The 24,509-nt window shown below is 37.8% G+C and overlaps 1 protein-coding gene across 2 annotated transcripts; it reads right to left on the bottom strand.

Moving 5' to 3' along the window:
- Positions 1–250: 250 nt before the first annotated feature.
- On the bottom strand, positions 251–24,509 carry HDAC2 (histone deacetylase 2). 2 transcript variants are annotated; one of them, XM_080586861.1, is made up of 14 exons: positions 24,261–24,509; positions 17,459–17,571; positions 16,893–17,010; positions 15,834–15,908; positions 15,391–15,529; positions 12,227–12,368; positions 8,505–8,597; positions 8,298–8,406; positions 6,741–6,881; positions 4,848–4,956; positions 2,680–2,810; positions 1,629–1,784; positions 843–900; positions 251–628 (listed from the first exon to the last, which is right to left on the bottom strand). In XM_080586861.1, the coding sequence occupies exons 1-14, from the start codon at positions 24,310–24,312 to the stop codon at positions 598–600; spliced, it is 1,467 nt and encodes a 488-aa protein (XP_080442987.1). In that variant the 5' UTR covers positions 24,313–24,509; the 3' UTR covers positions 251–597. The 2 variants fall into 2 exon arrangements, with proteins under 2 accessions (XP_080442987.1, XP_080442988.1); XM_080586862.1 differs by lacking the exon at positions 24,261–24,509 and adding an exon at positions 23,552–23,672.

Here is a 24,509-nt window from a genome sequence, read left to right as displayed (position 1 = left end):
TATTCTAACATCTCTTCACTCATTTATTCATCTTGTTCAAACCTCATGTATTCATATTCTAGTACATTTGTTGGCACCCAAGGCAGGAGCCATTGAAATGCACGGAGTAAATGAAAGCAGTGCAGTTCAACTTGAATGTTCACCAGCTGTCTACTTAAACTAATAAGAGAGAAACTCCATATAAAATAAGCAGATTTACATTTACCCTTGAGTAGCTAGTGGATTTAATGATGGACAAAAGACAACAAAGTACAATTTTTTTTTAATAAAGATAAAATTACAAAAAAGGTAAAATCAGCTCAGGAAAGGCAAATTACTTTAATAGATCAGTTTAGACATTTAACATAATAACTCACATCCATTTTTAAATACTATTACATAAAGCATGGTGAAGAAAGGAATTTCTGCCTCATAATTAGAAAACTCACAATACAACTTGCCAAAAACCAGAACAAAGCCGTTTGAAAATAAATACGGTCCATGCCAAATAGTACAAAATGAAATCAGCAGTCTCTCTCAATACGAAAACTTTTCTTCTTTTAGGTATTCTCCAATTCTAGTATTATGTTCTGCAACTGATGTGAGGCTATCTTTTGTTCAAGGATTGCTGAGCTGTTCTGATTTTGCTCTGCATAAAAGCAAAAACAAACTGTTAAGTTGTGCAATTTTTTTTTTAGATTAACTATTTTAGAAATGCCATTTTGAGTTACTACTGTTACAAGTCTAAAATCTTTAGCGTTATGACGGAATGAAAATAAACAAGTAAACAAATACTTTAAAAATATTTTAAAATTTAAATTACTAAATGCTCTCAAAAGATGATATTCATCATTAGAGTTTACCCTTTGGTGTCCGTCTTTTCACCACTGCTGTCCTTGGATTTATCCTCCTCCTTAACATCTAAAAATAAAAATTATATGATTTGAAACATACAAAAAGATGCAAGAAGACTTTAAAGATTTAGAAAAAAAGAATGACAAAGTTATACTTTTTATATATATACCTGTAACTTTGGGGAAAAAAACAACTGGTTACACATTGACCTACAGTATTAAACGTATCCATCTAAGGGGATGAGCTGAGCACAGTGCCAAGCCATCCAAAATACTTCAGGATAAGTCTCTCTCAACTGGCCGTAACAATATTATGCAGTAATTAGGTCTGGATTTGCCCCTGAGCATCATAGGATTGGTTGTCTTCTAGCCTTAAGATATAGCCTTTTCCTGGAAATGTCAGAAAGCTCTTGGAATACACTGTCCCCAGAAACCTATCCAGCTTTTGTTGCAGAAAACTAGCTGGCTCACTCTACGAAAGCAAACAGAAATGAACTATTTGTCTAACATAAAGCAAGACAACCTTTTTTATCCCTGTTTTCATTAAGCTACACAACCCCCTGGCTTTAAAACTTCAAGCTTGTGTGGAAGCAACAATAATTCTTGACTGAAAGTACTATTTCTGTGCAAACAGCTGCACCCTTAAACTGATGAAATTTAAGAGATGCTTTAAATACTATTGGGAAAAAATAATTTCAACATCTATTTAACTGTTAATTGAGAATGCATCTGTCTCCTAACAGAGCTGACATTTGCAGTTCTATAATATAGGATAAAATCACAATGATACCCTACCTGCTTTTTTGTCCTCTGTCTCTTTTTTGTCTTCTTCTATCCTGGCTTTCTTTGCTCCTTTTTTATGATCTGCAACATTTCGTCGTCCACCTTCCCCTTCATCTTCAGAATCTGAAAACTCTTCGTCACAGGCTATGCGTTTATCAGATGCTCGAACTAGGATTCAAGAGTTATGAAGTTAATTAAACAAAAAAAATTGCATGAAGTCTGATTACAATAGACTAGACCTAAAAGAAGAACCAGTAAAAATATACTATAACCATTTAACACTGATGAACTAAGTTAGGGATAAAAATACCATCTTTGCATATACTCTGGGAGACAATGACTTCTGAAAGTAACTTTAGAGACATTTGGAGGATTATTTTAACACATCAAATGAATTTCAAATACTGGAAACTAAATCACAGTAGAAAAAATATGGTTTCAACAGTTCAGAAAACTGATAATGTGTCAATAAAAGAATATAGAATTACTCCGATCACTTTCTTAAAAGGTTAAATGTAGCAGGAAGCTCAGAGCTATAGCTCAAGAACAACTTGTTTTCTATATAAAGATAACAGTAATAAAATAAAAGGTAGTTCTGCAAGTGCAGAAAACTTATCCCACTCAATAAATAAAGCAACTAGACAAATTTACTTTTGAAAACACATTATCTCACTTTCCTTTCTTCATGAATAGCAAAAGTAAGAGGCTAAATCCTTCAGTTATAATTCATCCAAGACTTCTAGAGTATCTATTTTAGATTTACAATAGCTTGTTTCTTAAGATACAAAACCCTGAAAGCTTTAATCACTTCTTTAGACTCCTGTAACAGGTTCATATTTGGGCACAGATGCAGTTTAAAAAGAGTAAAATAAAATAAATAAATAAATAAATAAACCGGCAAACCAACAGCAAGTGTTTTTACTCTGGGGAAAAAAGTTCTCCAACTGCCAATCTTCCAGTACTGCACTACTGGACTAAGGTTTTGAACAATTAAATCTGGTTCTGAATAATTAAATCTATGACTATTTGGACTTAACCTATTATGAGTAATGACGTTTCTTACTAGAAATGCGTTTGTCTGGATCTTCTCCATCCTCATCTCCACTATCTTCATGAACAGCATCTTCAGGAATGGCCTGCATCTGTACACCAGGTGCATGAGGTAACATGCGCAAGTTTTCAAACAAGCGTTGCCTGCAAGTAAGGGACAAGGAAAGTTATTAGTAAGCAGAAGTAGCACTTCCTTGGATGTTGTATTTAATTCTGAAAATCTGCACCAATGTTAACCTGCTTTGCTTTAAATTCACTCTTTCAGAAAGCTTTCTATCCCTAACAAATCATCAGTATCCCGTTTTCTTTTCATCATTTTCTTTGAACTATTTAAACATGTTGCAATCAACTTCAATCTTCAGTCTCTACTAGATCAGTACATGTTCCTCTGACCTGGGAGGACCCCAGTGACAGTATTACTCTGTTTAATAGGCTAGAGTATCAAGTTGGATAATAAACTAGCCTCTGAAGAAAGCTAGAGACTTAGACTTAAAGTATGAAGACTTCCAAACTGTGTGCAGCAATGACATCAGGGTCAAAAGTGATCCATCTGGATAAGATTACTTTTTGAACATTCCAGAGAGAACAGAAAGTTGTTCTTTCCCATCTAAGCCACCTGATGTAATGGACCTCACACTCTGAAGAGCCACGTGCAGGAACAGAAAGGACAATGGACTTCTCTTGGGACTTGAAACTACCATTCCAAAGAAATCAGGTTGAGAGAAAAGAATGGCAGGTTATAAGTATCAATTTGCAACAACTATCTCAGTATCCCTTTGCACAGTTAGAAGAGAGAAATGGTAACTGGGGCTTTATGGAATCTTACAGTCTCTCTTTCTGTTCAAACCATATGACCCGGCAAAACTGAAACCCCTTAAAAAGCTAGATCTCTGGAAAAGCATATAACTAACTGAAAGATGATCCTCTAAAATGATGGGTCATTGGCCATCTTGTGGGTACTCTCACAAGGATGTAAGGTTATCTCTTTATGAAAAAAATGCACAATCTGAGGCCTGGGATTGTTAAAGAGCAAGCACATTTTTGCAGCTTACTCACACCATGAACCCTCAACAATACTCAGCGTACAGCAAGCATCCTGGCAGATGAACAGCTGGAACACTCTTACTGTAGAGAAATTTTATAGAATCAAATCAATAAAATAGAGGTATGTCTCCCCTCCCCCAAAGTACGTACCAAAAGGGTTTTAATTTTTAATGTGTGATGTATATATTTGCATTATGAACAACAGTCTATACACCAACCATTTCAAAAATTAGCGTTTGAACCGCTTTGGTGAATTCTGCAATTTGACAAACTTATACAGTTGCCACTTTTTCATCTTTATTCATCTATTTTTACTAACCAAAAGTATTACTGTGCCTTATTAACAGTGTATTAAACACAGGAGGTGCTCTTCCTCTTAAACTCAGAGCAGGGGCAAACCATAGTAAACTAAGTACTTCAGGTTAACGAATTCTCTCTTATCAGTTGAGTACAGAATTGATTGTATGTTTGTATTACTACATCCCTTAAGTAAAATATTAGTTTACAATCAAACCTTCATTATGTGAGAAATAACCTAAATATCAGAAGTGGCAAAAGCTGAAGACACCTCCCCCTCCATAGCTTGGCAGTGAGCATTTCTCAAACCTTGTAGACTTGTTGAACCACAGTCCCTCAATTGCTTGCACATATCACTATCTTTCCATGGTTTTGGATGTCTGAGCTCACATGTGACTTTTTTATTTTTACAGCTGACAGCTACAAAGAATGACAATCAGTTCATGTTTAGACAAGGGAGCTGAGAATTTGAAATCCCAATCATCAGTGCACACCAGTTTCTTTCCTGACAGGATAAACTTTCTACAAAATTATAACAGTAAGCCAAGTAAAACAGTCATCTCTTTAGTTGCTGGAAGAAGTAAAAAAAAAAATCCAAAGTAGGTCTCAAGTTTTCATATTTATATTCATAGAATTTCATAAGCATACATGCTGTTATAGGCACAGACTTTTAATTTGAAGTCCCTCTTCTGATAAAAGGGAAAAATGCCATTTCTGCTCAGTACTTTTTCAATGTATAATGGAGAAAGGTACATAGTTTTAAAACCTGTGTAAAAATTAAAACTTCTGGAGAAATGGGATTCATACAACCTACTTGGTAGATAAGTAATCACTACTTACTTGATCTTCTCCATATATTCTGGTGTATTCTGATTAGTCATATTTGATGGACTAATATGAAGCTTAAAGTCTGGTCCAAAATACTCAAAGTAATCATTGTATGGCAACTCTATAAACCAAAACACAAAAGATCAATTTATGACATATTTTAAACATTTTAAATACAACAGTAGTTACATCACGATTTTAGTTAGAGAACTACCAAATCTGAAGTATTCACGTGAGCAATTATAGTTCTAAGTACTGCTCAAGCTGCTTAGTGTTTTTCCTCTAAATTACTCAATACATGAACTTAACATTTTTTGGCAAAACATGTACAAAAAAGAACGTGCAACTGTAATTACGTTAGAAAACATGCTGGGACAATGTTTAAATACATTTGATAGTATAATTAAAAATGCTACTTCTGGAGAATAAGGAAAATAACTGATAATTATTTATAGCTGTCAACTTAGTCCAGTTTGAAAGGTATATGTGAACAAGTCAGAATATTCCTTTAGTAAAACGTGATATGCATTAATAGGTTGAACATCACAGCTAGTTCAATATCCACATTAACTTTTGTACAGCAGTTCAGAGACACCTGTCCTGTCCCTCTCCAGCCCCAACACCTTTCTGGTATTTTCACAGATAACCTGTCCCCTGACTGGAACATCTAAGTTCCCAAAATGAACTAGATGAAGACTTCATACTAGGAAATTAGTAGATTTTTGTATTAAATATGACTGTATTTTCCCAAGCAACAAGACAAAAACAGCAAAAAGCCAGAACATTTAAGAAGTAAGATACCAAAACCCACTTCTTAATGTACCCTTTGTCTTGCTTCTTCATTTATAACTATTCCAGGATAAGGGATCTTGTTAGAAAGGAGATGGGAAGATTTGCTATTGCAACCTTCAGAAATTCACTGTTCGTTCTCAGAACAGATTAAAGATGACTAAGATCCACAAAGTTTAGAGGAACATTAAAAAAATAAGAAATCCTATGTATCTATCCATTGACGGGGACACGTGAATTTTAAAAGTTCCAAGATAAGGAAATAGCATCTCTTCAAATCCTTTTGTTGATGTAGAATATACATTGAAATACAGGATGTAAAATGTACATCTTGAAATGGGTTATCTACATATTTTCTCACTGACAGCAGCATTCCACTGAAGTCAGATGGAAACAATATGAATCCAGCAAGAGATACATGTATATCAAGAGGTTATCAGCAAAAGCTTCAGTCCAACATGAAAACTGCCAATGACCGATGCAACAAACCAGTCCAAACATTGATTTTATAGAAAAAGTTCCAAAAACATGTCCAGAAGCATATCTGGCCAGAAATGAAGGGAGCACAGGAGCTTTGGGGATCTTCCTCAGAGAAATTACTTCACTATTAAAGTCTTTATAAGTAGCCTACTATTGCTCTTTCAATTTTAAAACTTAGGAGAGCTTGCATAGCCAAAATCAAGACAAATGAAGAGCTGAAGTCAATATACTTTCGTAGTTACTTTTAAGTCAAAGACAATAAAGACGCTGCTATGTTTTACTACGTAAAATGGACACTTGCATACTCAATCATTTCTTATGAACACCATGTCTGTGGTACCCAACTTACATAGGTCTGTGCTGTCACGATCAAAACAAGAGTATATATTCAGTCACACAGATGATGAAGTGATGCAATCATTTAAAGCTTTTAAAGCATAAAAAAGCACCAAACCCTGAAGTTTATTTAGTGCACATGCTACTCAAGTTATTGGCTAAACCTTAACAATAACTTTCTACATAGTTTATTCTAAACTGATGTATTGCACTTAGTTATAGAAATATTTACTATCTGTTCACTTAGACCTTCCCATGATTACTTCTTAATAAAACATTATTTGGGGGATTAATATTTACCATTAGGAATTTCACAATCTAAGGCAACAGCAGTTTCATACGTCCAGCATCGAGCAACGTTGCGAATAGTATATCCACCTCCTCCTAACATCAGCAACGGCAAGTTAAAAGTCTTTACAACTTCCACACATTTAGCATGACCTGTCACAAAGAAAAAAGGTTTGACAACATATGCAAAATACCTATTAAAGAAAAAATGTAATTTCTATGTAAAGAGTTATTTAATCAGACATATGCAGTCATACTTATTGAGAATTGAATTGATTCAAGTAAAACAGAACTGTCTCCCCCTACATTTAAGCACAACCTCACAAAACGTCAAGATCTACATGTAAGAACTGTACATAATGTATTGAACATTACCCACCCCAGTCTTCAGAGACTTTGTATGATGGTCTCCTATTGCTGCAGTTCTGAAATGCTCTTTGAATGTTTTGAATTGACATCAGTTATGAAAAGACAGTGATAAATCTAGGGACAATTTCCCAGTTAAAAGCAAAGTTGGAAGAAGAAAAGCAAATCAGTACTTGGTCCTTTCTACTTCTAAATTTGAACCTGTATTAGAGGTTGCTAAGTCTTGCTTACAGAGTGAACTGGTGCCAAGACAGTACACAGTCCAGGTAGATACAGCATACTGAAAGGCATCTGTAGGAGGCAGCAGCTCTCTTGGTTTCCAAGATATGTAAGATGAAAAAAAATCTGAGCTGTATGGGCAACTGAAGTAGCTTTGCCACCTGGTGCAAATCAAGAAAAGAACCCTGAAACACTGAAGACCCAACAGATACTGTACTGCATTTGTTGCCTACAAAACTCTAATTGCCTCATTAAGAAAATAAAAACAAAATCCAGAAAATCAATGATTCAAACAGGGTGGATTCAAAGCTTAGTGACAGTTCAACACATATTTAGCATTTTATCACTTAAATAATTAATATTAATATTTGCTTTGTTTGTTAAGTTAATGCCTCATCCCAATTTTGAGAATCATGCCTTTGGATAGAAATGTAAGTAATATTAAAAATCAATTAATTCTACAAAAGTTAATAAAAATAAATGTTACCATAAGGCTTGGTATAAAACAATATAAATGTACAACAGTATCAGTTTAACAATGCAATCAGTATTCTCATTTCAGTAACACCTATTTTATGCCTAACAAGATTTTTTTTTTTTACATTTAGTAGTCCTACTAAGTGACCCACTAGCTTTGTTAGTTGCCTGTCACAGTAAGTGTTGCAGTAGGACTACTGTTATCAGCCCGTCATTTCAGGACATTGCTTAAAAGCTACGGAAAGCCTGCGCATAGAAGAAAGAGAATCAGTTGAGTGGCTAGAAAGAACATGGAAAACCACGGTTCTTAACTTTTTTAGATGGACAGAAAGAAAGAGTCAACTTCTGTGTTTCTTTTGGCCATCTCTGTATAGTAAAGAAAGAGGCGATTAATCACAGTAATGATTTCTGACTCCAGCCTTCATCATGCAAATTTGTTGAAAAATAGTATGAAAAACATAGGTTTTTCTTAGCAAAGAAGTTACAAACACACAATTTTCTGCTTACCTTTAACAGTAAGATTAAAGCATCCCAGCCTGTCACCAGACAATGAATCTGCTCCGCACTGTAATACCACAGCACTGGGCTGATACATCTCCATTACTTTGGATATAATCTATAATCAGTATAAAACACAAAGATGTTAATTCATATTCTGAAAATAAATCCACAAAATGAAATAAGTATCCTTCCAAAAAGCTTAAAAAAACTCACTGGTTTGAATATTTGTCCATATGATTCATCATCTATACCATCCCTCATTGGAAAGTTGACAGCATAGTATTTGCCTTTTCCAGCACCAATGTCCTATAAGCAAAGATGAAAAAGGGTTTATTACAAGTATAGAAACATATAATGGTATCATGAAAAAAAGCCTATACAAGTATGTTTAACTATTTTGTTCCATTAGTCATGTCCACTGGGGGGACGGAGGAAGCAAAGTACCTTACTTGATCCCCATTCTCCCATGCAATCATTTTGGGATGTAAGAATTGTACACCAAGTTTGCAGGAAGTACACTTGATTTTTAATTCAAATACTTAAGACAAAAAGTTGAAACAAATCAATTTAACCCAGTCAAAATAGTTCAGCAAAAGCAAACAAGAGAACTGAGATGAGCAAGGTGAGGTACACGTTTTTGATGCCATATATCAGATTTAGGTTTGGCAGGATGTTTGAAATTATTCTCTGCTCCAAACATAGGATGAAGAACTGGCTGGAGCAAAAATGAGAGAGAAAAATCAGAGGCCAATTACAGGTTCCCTTCAAGAAATGGAGCCTTTTTAAACAAAAAGAAAACAAACAAACAAAAAGCAAACTTGCAGATTATTTTCAGTTCCATTAGTTGTAAATGCAGAAACTGCAGCAGTTTATCTTACTGGCTTTCCTGGACAACAAACGCATTAAAAGAAAAGTCTTTGCAAATAGATAAATAGTGAATCAACCCCGAATCTTTCCACTTCCGTTTTGACAATCAGCTTAATCCCTGAATATCTTTGCTTGCCGCACATTCCCATTTCCTCCCTTTAATCATCACCAAACAAGACAGAAACTGATCCATTTTACACAGTGCAGTTCGCTGCCACTAATCAAGGTACAACGGGGAAGACAGCAAAACCCAACATGTTTAGTTGGGTTGTAAACTATTATCAAAGAGCAACCGTGTAGAAAGAGGCCCCACGGCCTTGAAAAAACTGCAACTCCCTAATAGGGTATCCCAGCAGTACAAATACTAAATTTCTCAGCAATAAGTATTGAAATGGTCACGGACTTTTTCTTCCTGAACAAAGCCTCTTTAGCATCAAATTCAACAGTAATGAACCACCTCCAGTAACCACCATTGGGGGGTGGGTGGCCCAATGCAGCAGAATAACAGCATTTCACGGTATTGCAAACAACACTGAAGACCCCCTGATAAACACATCTCTGACTGCTTTGGAGTGTAACAGTAATCCAGAATTACATCTAGGCCTTCAGATGTCAGTGCTTCTGAGGTGACAGTAGTACCTTGCTTTCCAGATACAAAATTAATGATTAAGTCCACCTTAATCTAAAACAGAGGAAATAAGAATGTGCACATGATTTTCCATTAAACAGAGTAACTGCTCTTCAGCTAGAGCTGCACAATAGATGTTTCTTTGTAACTGATATTAGTTATACTGGATATAAACACTAAAGAAACAACATAGCATATTGGCAGTTGTCCCATTCATTAATGAATTAAATTGCACCACAGAATCCATGCCTCCATCTAGCATTACTGACCTATGACATAAAGGTACTACAAATCTTGTCTTACCTACATCTAAGACGTGGAAAGTCAAATAACTTACAACTGACACTGGAAGTTCTGCACAACACCTTCACTAAAAACAAATAAACCCAGCTAACTAGAACATGTGAATGCAACCTCCATCAATGTATCTGATTTACAGAGATCTGCAACCAGAGAATTACCAATTCATGCATGATTTGTTTCTGCATTGAATAAGCATAAACTTATTATAAAGTTATTATAAGCATAAAGCATAAACTAATCAACAAACCAGAATTACAGAAACAAGTCTAAGTGGAGCCCACTGACAACAAAGATAAGATTTGGTTGTTAAAATTGATGCAAATAACCAGCTAAGTCAGATCAAGCTGAGCAGAAACGAAACCAGTATAATACTGGTCTCCAGAATGAACATTTACTCCTTCCACAAAATTAGTCTCCTTTAGCTCAATTAGCTTTGCATGCTCTGGAGAAGAAAAAAAAAAAGCTAATTTTTTTCTTCTCCTGTGAGGATGCAATCATTGCAATAAATCCTGCTGAAGTCTGTATACAGACAACGCTCATTTCAAAATACTAGCTAGCAGCTTACAACACAAAGTTACCATGCCTGAGGTACTTGTTTGTCACTGACACTGTGCTAAAAAAAATCCCAATAACACTGGGATTTGTATCCCGTATGATATTATTTTATTTCAAATGTGTATCTTTTAATTCTTTGTCCTGGGTGTGGTGAGGTGAAGAATCCATAAACTCCTCTGTCAACGGGAAGTGCTGTTTCTAAAAATCCAAGATATCTAAAAGCCTTAAAAAAAAAAATCTTGCCAAATTCAGCAACAACAGCTTGTCATTATAAACATCCTGGTCTGATCTGCTTTTTGTTTGAAGCACCACTACCACCTTGTGGCCAGTCAAGTTAAATGACATGCGTAAGAACACCACTTGATCTGATTACTACCTAAATCAATTTAGAAAGCAGTTTAATGAAATCTAACAACCGTAATAACATTCAGCTCCAACAACCAAACTGAAATGAACACAAAGCACCCCACTGACTTAAAGCTCAACTTTCTTTTACTGCCGTGTCCTCTGGGTATCATAAGCACACTGTGCAGCACACATTCTGGGAATATTACTATAAACACACACCTGCAACACTTGAATCAATGTGAAGATAGTAGGAAAACAGTTAACACATTCTCACAGTTCTGTTGTAGATCCACTTTTTAGAAGTTTTTAATAACTTTCCTAAAAACTACTAACTGTATGCACAAACTAATGTAAGAAAGTTGCTAGTACCTGTTTATTGACTTATCCTTGGAGTGCTGTTATAAGGAAAGGTTGAACGTAAAAGTATGAAGCTAGGAATATATTAGTCCTAACACCTGAAATACTTTCTCAAGTGGCAAACTGGCACAACTTCCTGTTCTAATGGGCTAGTTTAATGCAAGGAAAAACTAACTTACTTAAAATTAACCCTAAATGCTAGGTAAATTTGTTTTAACTCAGTTTATCAGAGGTTCTCTCCAGCAGATTAAATGATAATGCTTCATGGGCCATTGTTCCCTACATCAAGCTAGCCATAACGCTTAGTAAATAATCATCTGTGGAGCATGCTACACTTCTTCAGCAGTGAGCATTGTGAAAACTCAAAACATACTTTATAACATAAGAAACATTTCAAAAAAATCAACCAACTATATTAATAGGCAAACAAAACAGTGAATTCCGCATTACGAGTGAAGCTTTGTGACTATTAAAGCTCCAGCATGAAGGTGTTCTAGGATTTGAAATAAGATTTTAAAACTTGTGGTCTCTAAACCACCCCTTTCCACTATATGTGAAGAACTGAAATGCAGAGACTGTAATTACAAATATAGCACATTGTCTGTCCAGGCAATTTATCTAAAAGTCAAGGGGTTGATTAAGCTAATATAGAAGCAAATAATTTACTTCCCAGTAACTCCCCCCCTCCCTCCCTCCCTCCCCCCCCCCCCCAGGTTCTTCAACAAACCTATCGCTCCAGACTAATGTATTTTCTGAAAATATACTGGTATATATTATTACTGAACATCATTACTGTAACCTAGTACTAAAACAGTATCTACAAGGAAGTGGATAAGAGGGAATTTATCACCTAATGAAATTTCAGGTTCAACCTTACCCTAAGGTCCCCTGTGCCCGGAAAATATTCACCATACTTATGGAATGATACTGTCATGACACGATCTGTGGTATAAAATGCTTCTTCAACACCATCACCATGATGGATATCAATATCAATATACAACACTCTTTGGTGATACCTAGAAAGAAAATTATGCATGAGAAATCACCATTATCCATTACGTTTGTAATATACTGATACCTAAATGAGGAAAAACATAACCAAAAGAAAAAACAATCCAAAGAACACTCACATCCCAGATTATTAATTTTGATGATTTTGGTTGAAGTTACCATAACCACTCAGAATTATCAGTACCGTTTGGATAATGGTGAAAATACATTTATCTTAATCAAAACCAAGTACCAATTAAGTACCAATCATACCAATTAAGTATGTAACGTATTCAATGTTCATCTGAGTTGTCCTACTCAGTATTAGTTACACTTTGTATTCCTGTTCACGCCACTTTCTGTTGTTCAGGTATGTTAAACACCACGTGAAAGGGGCAAATTCATCTGCTTTCTCAATGATTGCAAACATATTCTGCACTAAAACACCTTATGTTAGATGTTTCTCCAGAATTTTCCAAGAAGCATAGTACTATGAGCAGGCATAATCCACATCCGATAAGCCCACAAAAAATTTTATTTTAATACCTATTTTCCATCAACTTGCCTTCTTCATCTCTGCAACTTGTAAAGATAGTTATGTTCTCTCTACTAGTTTCATAAACGACTTAGATGCAGGACTCAAAGGTATACTAAGTAAACTTGCTGACAATACTGAACTGGGAGGAGCCACTGACTCCTTTCAGGATAGAGAAGCCTCACATAGAGATCTTGACAAATTAGAAGGCTGGACAGTCACCAACACTATGAAGTTTAATAAGAGCAAGCACCAGATTCTGCACCAGGGACATGAGAACCCCTGGCTATATGTTCATTACAGTGGATAAGAAGTTAGACAGCCGCCCCACAGAAGGGTATCCGCAGATTCTGGACAGTGGCAAGTTGAGTATGAGTCAACAGTGTGCCCCTCCCTTGCAGCCAAAACAGCAAACTATATCTTGGGGTGCATCAAGCAGAGCACTGCTAGCCAGTTAAGGGAAGAGATTGTCCCGCTCTGCTCTGCTGTGGCTTCAACTCAAGTACTGTGTGCAGTTTTGGGTATCACAGTATAAGTAGGACGTAACTATAAGAGACTGTCCAAGGGAGTGCTACAGAGATGGTAAAGGGTCTCGAACAGAAGATTATGAGGAAAAGCTGAGGCCCCTTGGTTTGGTCATCCCAGAGAAGAGGAGACTGAGGGGAAGCCTCATGGCGGCCTGCAGCTTCCTCATGAAGGGAGCAGAAGGGCAGGCGCTGAGCTCTGCTCTCTGGGGACAGCGACAGGACCCGAGGGAACGGCACGGGGCTGGGACAGGGGAGGGTCAGGCTGGGGGTTAGGGAAAGGTTCTGCACCAAGAGGCTCCCCTGGACAGTGGTTACAGCCCTGGGCCTGATGGAGTTCAAGAAGTGTTTGGACAAGACTCTCAGACACATGGTCTGATTTTTGGGTGGTCCTGTGTGAAGGACAGTTGGACTCTGTGATCCTTGTAGGTCCCTTCCAACTTGGGATATTCTATGTTCTTAGTTCCAATTGTACTGCACTTACTATTAGCATTAAATTATGTTACTCCTTAACATTTCCTTATATACAAGTTTCAGATCATTTTATTTGAGAGGGATAAAGAAACCAGTTGTTTGAAGCCCGAGAGCTTTCGAAACAACAGTAAACATCCCTTAAATACCATGCTGTTGAGTAAAGCACAAAGTGTCAGCATCAGAAGACACATTTTCATCATGCTTTGCGTAATGCTATAGACTGAGTCTGAGCAGCCATAATTTCAGGCATTCTAAGATTTTTCTCTTAATAAGATGTCAGAAAAGATTTCAAAAAAAGCTTCTTCCCATGGCCATATAACCCACATCTATTTGAAAGTTTCCTTCCTTCACATATATGTTAAGGTAAAAAAAAACAAGAGTGGAACACAAAATTACACTGATTTTGTTAGACTGTAGGGACGTACCTGAATATACGCAGATTAAAAGGAATGTTGTAGTAAGTTAATATTTATTTTTTTTGTGTGTGTGCCTTTAGCAATTTCTTCCGTGTTTGGAATCACTTCCAGGTTACAGATATTTCCCCCCACCCCCTCACCAGCAGACTCAGATGCTCCATTCCCAAGCAGTCAGATGCCCAGAGTATATTTTGTTAAAAAAATAAATAAAATTTATGTTATCAGAAGGGATATAGTCCCATTAAACAGTACAATAATATTAATGACTTGAAATTTTAGTGATGCACTACTGCTTGAAGGTAATTTTATGATAGCTTTTTCATTACTCCTCTCACCATTTTTTATTTTGCAGCCACAGCAGCACAGCTGTTATTTCATTGTTTCGTTAATAGCCACATTAACTCATGTAACAACCCAAGGAAGCTCAGCGTATGATCTTCCTTGAATATTTTTGTTTGGTTTAGTAAAAATGGCTTGTAACATAAGAAACAAACAGACATTGAAAAATCAAATAGGTATACAATTACAAGCACTATATGTGACATTTAAGTGCATAATGACTACCCTAAAGGGTCAGGCCAGTAATCATCTGGCCCAATATCCCCATGAGTAGAAACAGAAGGTAACTTTTAGAGACTAAGCAAGCCTATCCTTTTTCTGAGATCTGCTACCCTAGTACTTCCTTGCCATCTACAATTACAGCATATGGTGTTTTAGAGAATGGACTGCTTCTTGGTTCTTTAACTTTCATTTACAGAACTCTTGTCCACAATTATGTCTTCTTTTTCTTTTTAATCTGTTGTTGTTCTGTCTCATTCCTGTACTAGCAAGATCTAGAAGTTCACTATCTTCTGTGTAAAGTACTTCTAAGTATATGTTTCAAAACTATCTCCAAATAGCTATCTTTTCAGCTTGCTGTATTTTAGTTTAGGCTTCTCACTGGAGCCAAAATGGACAGAGTTTGGAGTTTTCTCAATTGACATTGTACAAGTTCACCATAGGCTATGAAAAATAATGATATCACAACCCACATCTTCAAACATTTAAATACTCAAATTTGACACTATAATTTTATCTTTATTCCTCATCATAAACTTACTTCAGTAACTCTAGGATGGCAAGCACGATATCATTAACATAACAGAAACCAGATGCCTCTGACTTCTTAGCATGGTGAAGACCTCCAGCCCAGTTAACAGCCATGTCTGTCTGTTGTCTGTTCAATTTTACCGCCCCAGCTGTAAAAAGACACACAAAATTGAAAGGAAATGCAGTCAGAAACATCTGAAAGCCTTTAAATCTGTCACAGGAAATGGTTTCTTTTTTTAATATGATTAAATCTCACAGTTAATCATAGATCTAATCATTTACCAATACTGAGATACAGATTGTCAAATATCAGACAGAACAACTATTGATCTGCATATTTCTATATAAAACAAACTCGTATCTGCTCCAGGTTTTAATATACTATCAAAGTTTTAAGTTGCTGACATAAACGTAGTAAAGCTACAAAACATCTGGCAAACAACCCATACTTACCAACAGAGCCTCCAGTTGATAGCTGACAAAACTCAAACAGGCCATCAAACACAGGACAATCTTCTCCAACGTTAACTGTGTAAGAAATGCATTACTTTTCAAAAACATCATTCCGACAGTATTGCTACAAGCATGGATGATGTATACAGATGCGTAACACATTTTGCATTTCAACGACCATTTCTTTTTTTGATAGGTTAAATTTTAAACATTGAAACACACAAACAGCTTGCCCACACTTCTAATAATCAAACTCAGTTGGTAAGGTCTTTATCATCTAAGATGACTCCACACTGTTCTGTTTAAATTCAGTTATTTTGTTTCCACAGGAAGCTTTTTTTTTTTTAATGAAGAATTAACAAGAAATTAGACTGTTTTTTATGTTTTGGAAGACATGCTGATTAACATCATATTAAGAAAAGTACAACTGCTTGGAAAAATAATATGCTGAGAAAGAGGCACTGCAAAAAGGTAAGAATATTTCATTTTTAAATTGATAGTGTCATACTGCATTTCTAATAGTACTTTGAGCTTATTTCTAAAATCCAAGCAAAAAATTAATGGAAAATGTGAGAATTGAATAAAATCCAATTTTTACCACCTCTAACAGGAATGAGTCAACTTTATTTCTTTACCTGAGAACATTTTCACATTTATTTTTACTTCCCTGTTCCCCTATAAGCCACTCTTCTTTAGAAAGATTTTACATTAGAATGTATTTAAGGCATTTTTGCAAACAGCCAACGACTAAAGTTTAACATGGTGCGCTAAGCCTACAGAAAGTATTATTCTGTATCCAGCATACACTCTGAACAGGGGCACGTGTAAATTCTTTCATAAGAATAAAGAACATTTTTGTGAGTATAGCTGCTTTTAAATAGAAAATCCCCCAAAGTAGTGTAGCTAAAGAAAGGCATGTTACTCTTACAGCATTTCTCCAACCCACCTACATCATTAGGCTACTGTTTCTACCTTTGTACCAGTGAATATTTAGCTTTAAATAACATTAACCACCAAAGCACATACACAAATGCACATTTAGCCTAATATGACACTTACATCTCTGCATCTGCTTGCTGTACTCAGACATATTGTCAGGCCTTATTGATCGGAGAAATTTGATGTATTCATCACTATGGTACTTGGTCATTTCCTCAGCAGTTGCTTTGTGGGGTCGCTGATAACAGAACAAGTTATTTTAATAACTGTTTTTGCAGCAGTACCCTGATTAACAATTGACTATAACAGACAACCCAAAAGAAATCAAGTCTACTCTGACTGGGGAAATAGTGAAACTGCCAGTAGTACTGTTTTGCATAATGCAAGGATTGCTAGAGTCTGCTAAATTCCTTGTTTGGTTACTCTAACCCCACCCCCCAATCATAAAAATAAAAAGTTTCATAAAAGTTTCTAGTGAAGCTGTATCTCACTTCTTCCAGAGATGGACAGCAATATGCAGTCGACACCAGTTATAAAACAGTGCTTCATTTTTAAGCAAGACAGCTCTATATACACTATTATTTTCTATTTCCACTTCCACTTCTCTCCATTTGTTTTTGTGAAAGTACTTAAAGCCTTTATAAAAAAATGAAAATGTTTCAGTATAATGCTTTGCTTATACTCACGTAAATTTCCATTTTTCTGTACAAGCCATAATTTAGCAGCAAGTTGTGGGTCATTCGGATCCTATGAGGCTTCATTGGATGTCCTTGTCCATAGTAATAGTTTCCAATATCACCTGTCAATATCACACAAATGAATTTGTATTACAAAACAACTTTTCATTGCTACCTAAAAGAATCATCCCCAGAAGATAAATGATGATTCCAGAAAGAGATGATAAAGGGAACACTATTTCAAACAGTCCTTGAGCAAAACGAACAGCCCATAAAAGGCTATTTGCGGGAAGCAGATGGCCAAAAAAAGGCCAAAACTAAGACCTTTACTAAAAGCAGACAGCAGTGGGAGAGTGAAGATGCATCCAAGAGGTTTCAAAATCAAGAGCGAAGAAACTAGTGGGATGGAGCTGGAGAATGGGAGAGAGAACTGGAATGAAGAGGGGAGCAAAAACTACTGATGACAGTGACATCATACCGCAACAAGAGGCTGTGGTAAAACCTACTATTTTGCAAGAACTGATTTTAAGAAAATACCATCCTCAGCCTGCCCTGAATTGCTACTCCTAACAGTTACATTCCAGCAGTTAGCTTTAAATCCACTCCTGTAACCACATACGTAAGCATTGCCGAGCCACCTGCTGCTAGAGATCCAGAGTAGTTTTACAGAGTCTTGTAATCCAAATGAACCCAACTCTGTCAAATTGGAGAGTGACTAGACACATGATCATCATAATAAATTTAACACATTTCCAAGAAAAGAAGAATGGCTACTTTCACTGGCTAGTAAGTTCTCCCCTTGCTTGTGTATAGTAAGAACACACCTGCCTCTCCTTTAAATACTAACATTCCCAAGACACAAACAATTTTAAATAGAACCAGTACTCCACACGTTTCTAGAAACATGGACAAGCCTGAAAGGTATACTTAGTTGTCAAGGGCTTTCAGCTTGCCAATTCCATAACAGCTGTTTGCAATACATCTTCTATTTTGAGGAAATTTCCTGGTAAGATTAGTGGTTTTACCTTCTTGATTAAAAAAAACAAAACACTTTTCTTGTCAGTTACCAAGACCTGCTGATACAGCAACCCTGCACTTTCATCACATGCAGGTCAAGAGCAGAAGGTTAAAACAGAGGATACTCCGACCTCCCACATTGCAAAAACATCACCTAACATTTTATAAAATTCCATATAACAGCATATATAACATATTTGGGGTTCAGGAAAGAACTTCCACAACTCTTTGAAACTAATGACGGTAAGATGGAAACTGACTGTTTACCAGCCCTACCTTTTTTTATGAAGTTACCATTAAGTCCCAGGTTCATGAAGCTTTAAGCTAGTAAAAGCTTAAAATTTTGAAAAATTTAAGATGAGTAATTCCATAATAATGGCTTTAAATAACATGAAACTTTTGAAGAAACTTCATTCCAAAACACATTTGTGGCAAAGAATGTACGTTGCACCTTTTTATTTTTTTAAACAGGTCATTTCAGTTTCAATTACACACCATGTATAGTCATTATCATTGACATTTTACTCAAAATGTTAATGGATAATTAGAAATGATTTCCTATCTTCTGGAAAAGGTGAGACTTTCCCTTACATAAAAGAAGGCACTCTTACCCATTTCCCAAGTATATTTGGGACACATTCTTTGGTAAGAGCATCAATTATACATTCAAAATTAAACCACACCATACGGTGCAGAAAGCATTCTTAAAAACCAACAACAAAACAATCAGTCATCAATAAATTAAACATAATTCTTTTTAAACGAGGAAGACAAACTTTTAAAAGTATTGGCAATTTGGCAAATTTAATGGGAGCTTATCTGATAAAAGAGAAGATCTGTTGGTGAGTAGCTGGAAGAAGCATATCAATCCTTTCACATTAGAGGTCAGCTATAAAGATTAACAATAGATATTAATATAATACACTTCAGCAACCAGCAATACCATTTGCATCTTTTCAGTTATTAGCATTACCAGCAAAGGAGGGTTTGGGCATTAGCCTCTTGAAAGAAAAATAATCAAATGTATGGACAAAAAGCCCATTGAGTTTCAAGGGGCTGTTATGACATACATGTTCTCAGGGGTGGGTTGGGGTAAGGAATAGGTCTCCTCTTTCTGCATTGCCGCCTTGATTTGCAGCCTATATCACCAGAGTCTTGGAGACACCATCCTGTGGAAGGCAAAGGTCTGCTCAGAAGTTTCTCCTTCAATCCATTAAGGAGAAGGTGCCCCTCCTGAAACTTCTTCATCCACTGATCCTGAAACCTGTGCATCTCTTCTTCATATGCTTAACATCAACCACAGACTTACTAGAGTGCTTTGGGAAGAAAAGCAAGGGGTACCAAGATCCACTGTGTGTGGGGCAGGGCAATACCTCCCCACTGATGGAACTAGAAAGCTCTGCACTTCGTACCAGACTGAGAGTATGCATATAATATATATATATATATATATATATGAGAGAAGTGAATACAGCAGAGCCAAGTATGCAAGACTACTATTGCGGATAGCACAAGAGTACTTGATGCCAAAGTTGTCAATACAAGGGTAAAAATACAGAAGTGTTATGAGCATACTCATAACACACATCACTCACCAGTGAGGATGTACACGGTTAAGTGCAAAAAAAAAACACAACATGAGTGAAACAGGAAGCAGAGGGGAAAAAATGCAAAGTAGCACACGCAGAAAGTCGACACATCTATTAATCCTCCACAACAAGGTTTCAAAGACTCCAACTGACTGTTGTATACCAGTAAAAACATCAGCTACTGAGAAGTAACGATATAATTTCTGAAACGTTGAGTCTTCTGGAAGGAGACAAATCAAGTGCCAATACAATGCTAGCACCAACTTATTGTTCACTATGTGATGCAAACTGTGATACCAACAGATGACCAGAAGACCTAACTGAAAATTAACTTTTTATGCAAGCTGTCACACCTTGGGTTCAAATATGCTAACAATACACTAATAACTCATCAATTCAGAGAAGCTACACCACTAAATTCTGAGTAGAGCTATCAAATTAAAACAAATCCACGATTCTTTCGTTGAACGTTAAGTGTTGGACCCTCACATCTCTACCAGAGAGCTCAGCAAGGTCTGTAGATGTTCAGTATTCTATAGCAGAAAAATACAAGATGCTACATGCCCTAAAGGAACTTCAGTTACATTTGACAGACTAACAACAAAGTAAGGAAAGCAGCTATGTCCCCAGAAACGCATGTGAGACTGTCTCCTCTTAGTAAGATTTATAGAGAAGTGACACCTTTAAATTAACTGATTACAAAACAGTCTTAACAGCCTGAAGGAGGATGGGAGATATGACATTTACGTACTATTTCATTTTGTAACTTTAGTTACTAAGATAATTTGTTATGTACACCAATCGTAACTGCTCATTTTAAATACAGTTACCATGAAATCACAAGGTATTTCAGAACCATTTTAAGGACAGAAACCCAACCACTACTACACTTTGTGGAAATAACATGAAAAAATCTTAACAGAGGTATTAGTTATATTTGGGTTGAACTCTACAGTATGAAGGGGTGAAACGATAAAGATGAATCTAGAAAGGAATCATTGGTGCCTGATCAATCCAACAAAAAGCTATTTAAATAGACCTAAAACTACTACATTAGCATACAAGGACTTGAAGGTTTTTTTGTTCTGTTTTTTAAAATTAAGCAGGTAAAGTTCTGACTTTTGAGCCCTGAGCAGAAGTTGGGAACCACTGCAGTTTTAGAAACCACAGTGCAAATCATCAGCAAATTTCAGTGAAATACTCTTCGGTTAGGGTTTACATCTGCAGATAAACAGCTTAAACACAAAGTACTAATGTACTTAAATGCTGTCTGAATATACTAGCCTACTGTGCTATTAATACAGGTTTAGTCTCATCTTTATGGGTGGAACCAACCAGATTCTAATGCAGATCTCTGTAATTTTTCACAAAGGTTGAGCCTTTTGAACACCCACATTGAATTATGCAAGACAAGTAATCTAAACAATACTGCTAGTGCAGTGGCACTGAACAAACCCACTTATTAACTGTAACTGAGCTAGCTGCTGTAATTCCACAGAACTGTGCTCTGCTGTACGGGACACAGAGTTGGAAAGACCATCCCAGGTCCTGCCTGTTGCTGTGGGCAATGGTACGCCACCTACCTGTTTTGAAACTGACCACTGAACCATCTGAGCCACACGCTTCAAGACCATGGCAATGACTTGAAGACACATGTAAAGAAAGGACTACAATATCCTTCCGTATCTAGGACGGTTCTTGGTGATGTGAGCAACAGACTTCACTACGTTATGATGACAAATATTAAGGTGCCTAGAAACATTTGCTCAAAATATTTTAGACAAGAGAACTAAAATACCTTAGTTTGCACATTTTCCCATGATATACTGCATCAAATTTAATGAAATTCCTGACAAGCATGATCATGAACAACAAACTCTGCGAACAGGATGTAGCTGTTACAAACAAGCTATAGAAAATGAAATCGAACTCCTTCTTCCACAAGCTTACTGGTTGCAGGTACAGACTGCAGGCTGTTAAAACTGTTAATTAACAACAAAAGTTAACAGCAACACACTCATCAAGACTTGCTGAGTGACAGGCTAATTTGAAAAAGCAACTCTAAATGACATACTGAGTTACCACAAAAATCACGTAGAAATTTATTGCATCTTAAAAAAATACGCACATATGCTTCTAGTACTCTTCAACACTTTTTGTTGTTTATTTTTAAAGAAAAAAAATGAAAGGCTGTGTGGAAGGACAATTATGATAAAAAAAATGGTCGTTTACTTCTGTGAGGACATCCTTAGAGATATTTTGCTACCTCAGTTGTGCACTTGCAGTACTTGTACTTTTTGGGTTTGGGTTATTTAAGACTTTGAACACCCCCCCCACTTTGATTCAAGGCTTTGCTGGTTCAACATGTTACAAAATACTAAGAATTACCAGATGAACCACAAATTAGCATTGGAAATATTTACAGCAGATATTAACTCTAGAAGCTCTGCTAACAACTGAACTTCCAAAAGAAGTTTAAAACAACTGTTGGCTTTAGAAATAAATAAATAAATAAAAATAAGAGGACACCAAAAACGTTGCAATGCTGTTCATTTGTTACAGAGAAAATCATTTTATAATGACTTTTACAACAGATACTCCTCCTTTCTCTACGTTATTTTTAATTGCACATGTTGTAGTCTAGATATTTAAGCCAGATATTAGCTACAACTGCTTGTAAGTCACCATTACACTGCCACCTCAAAATTTCTCTTCCCTACTTTCTTCTACCTCTTTCCTAGCTGTTTTAGGGATCCTGACACTAGTACCAAGAATCAAGATCCAGGAATAACAGCAAAACTACAGATATCTATGCCTAGTAAAGTATAAGCACCTGACAAAAAAAATAATGCTTAATAAAAAAAACATGCAAACATTTGCAAACAGAAAGGTTTGCATCTATTGCTACAGCCTTCCTTTCTACAAGGCAAGAACTGATTCCTCTTGCCTGGTAGTAAGATCCCAGCCTCACCAAAATTATCCCTAACAGGGGCCTCCTTTCCCCTTTAGGCTGAACAAAGAACCAGAGCCAGCAACAAAGAGAAGGGGGCGGCAACCACCACTCTGCCTCCTTTAGTGTGGTGAAAGACCAAGACAGGCCCCACAAGATCTGCCATTTCTAAAGAATGGCGGATTTGCTGCAGCAGCAGGCACCTTTGATAGCTTAGTGGGTTTAGTTCATTCCTCTTCGTCTCCAGAACGGTGAAACCAACAAAACGTGGAGGCAAAACAGCCTCAGTCTCTGTTCCCTCAGTACGAGGGCACCAACCTCATCCACCAACTTAAAGAATCGTTACAACTGGAGGCAATTTTAAAGATCTGATCTGTAAGCGAACTGACCACCGAGTTTACCTTCTGGGTAGGAAAAAAAAAAAAAAAACAAGAAGGAAAAAGAAACGCAAAGTCAACAGAACAAAACGAAAAGTTCTCCCTGCCGCGGCCAGCACCACCACCAAGTTGCTGCACACATCCGAAGCCAAGTACGAGCTTTACGCACTTCTCCCCTGCCACCGACGGTGCAACCCCCCAGTCTCTGCGGCCCCCCCCAGAAGGAAGCGAGCACCCCGGGAGGGGCTGCGAGCACCTGGGGCCCGCAGCTACCAGCCCGCAGCCGCAGCGCTGCGCTCCGCCGGCAGGGAGCCCCTCGCCCCCCCCACAGCCCCCAGCTCTCCGTGCGAGCCAGGGGAAGGCCTGGGCCGCAGGAGCCACCAGGTGCCGACCCTACGCATGGCCTCGGCTCTTTTCTTTTTTCTTTCTCACCCCCCCCCTTTTCTTTTTTTTTTTTGCGGGGGAGGAGCCAGACGCGGCAGCGACTCCACCGCCCTCACGGTTAGCGGATGAAGGGGAGTGTCCCAACTTTTCTCTCTCCCCCCCCCCCCAGCCTTTTTTTTTTTTCCCCCTTCTCATTTTGGGGGGGGGGGCGGCGGGGTATAACAATAAACACCGCGCTCACCTCCGGTAGCCCGGCGGCCTCCCGGCTCCCACCCCGCTTCCCCCCTTCCCTTCCCCTCAGCGATCCCCGGGGCTCGGCCGGGCCGACGGCTGCAGGTGGACGGGACCTCGGCCCCTCGGAGGGCTACGGGGGGGCAGGGGGCGCCCGTAATGGCGGGGGACGGCGCCCGGCGCGGCGGTTAACGGCGGCTAACGGCGGCTAACGGCGGCTAACGGCGCTGCCCCGCTCCCTCCCCGCAGGCCCCCTCGCTCACCGTCGTAGTAGTAGCAGACTTTCTTCTTGCCGCCGCCCTGACTGTACGCCATAGGGCCGCCGCGCCGGGGCCCAGCCGGGGCAGGGGGAGGGAGCGGGAGGCCGAGGCGAGCGCCGAGCCGGCACCGAGGGAGGGAGGAGGGAGAGGGAGGAGGAGGAGGAGGGAGGGGGCGGGAGAGCGGGAACTCGCGACGCCTGGCTGCGGGCGGACCCCACCATCGGCAGCGCGGGGGGGGGTGAGCGGGCCGCG

The sequence above is a fragment of the Anser brachyrhynchus genome (assembly GCF_964034855.1).
Source record: "Anser brachyrhynchus genome assembly, chromosome: 3".
In the NCBI taxonomy this organism is placed as follows: Eukaryota; Metazoa; Chordata; class Aves; order Anseriformes; family Anatidae; genus Anser; species Anser brachyrhynchus.
The sequence above is the reverse complement of the archived record's forward strand: the minus strand, read 5'-3'. Positions and strand labels throughout refer to the sequence as shown.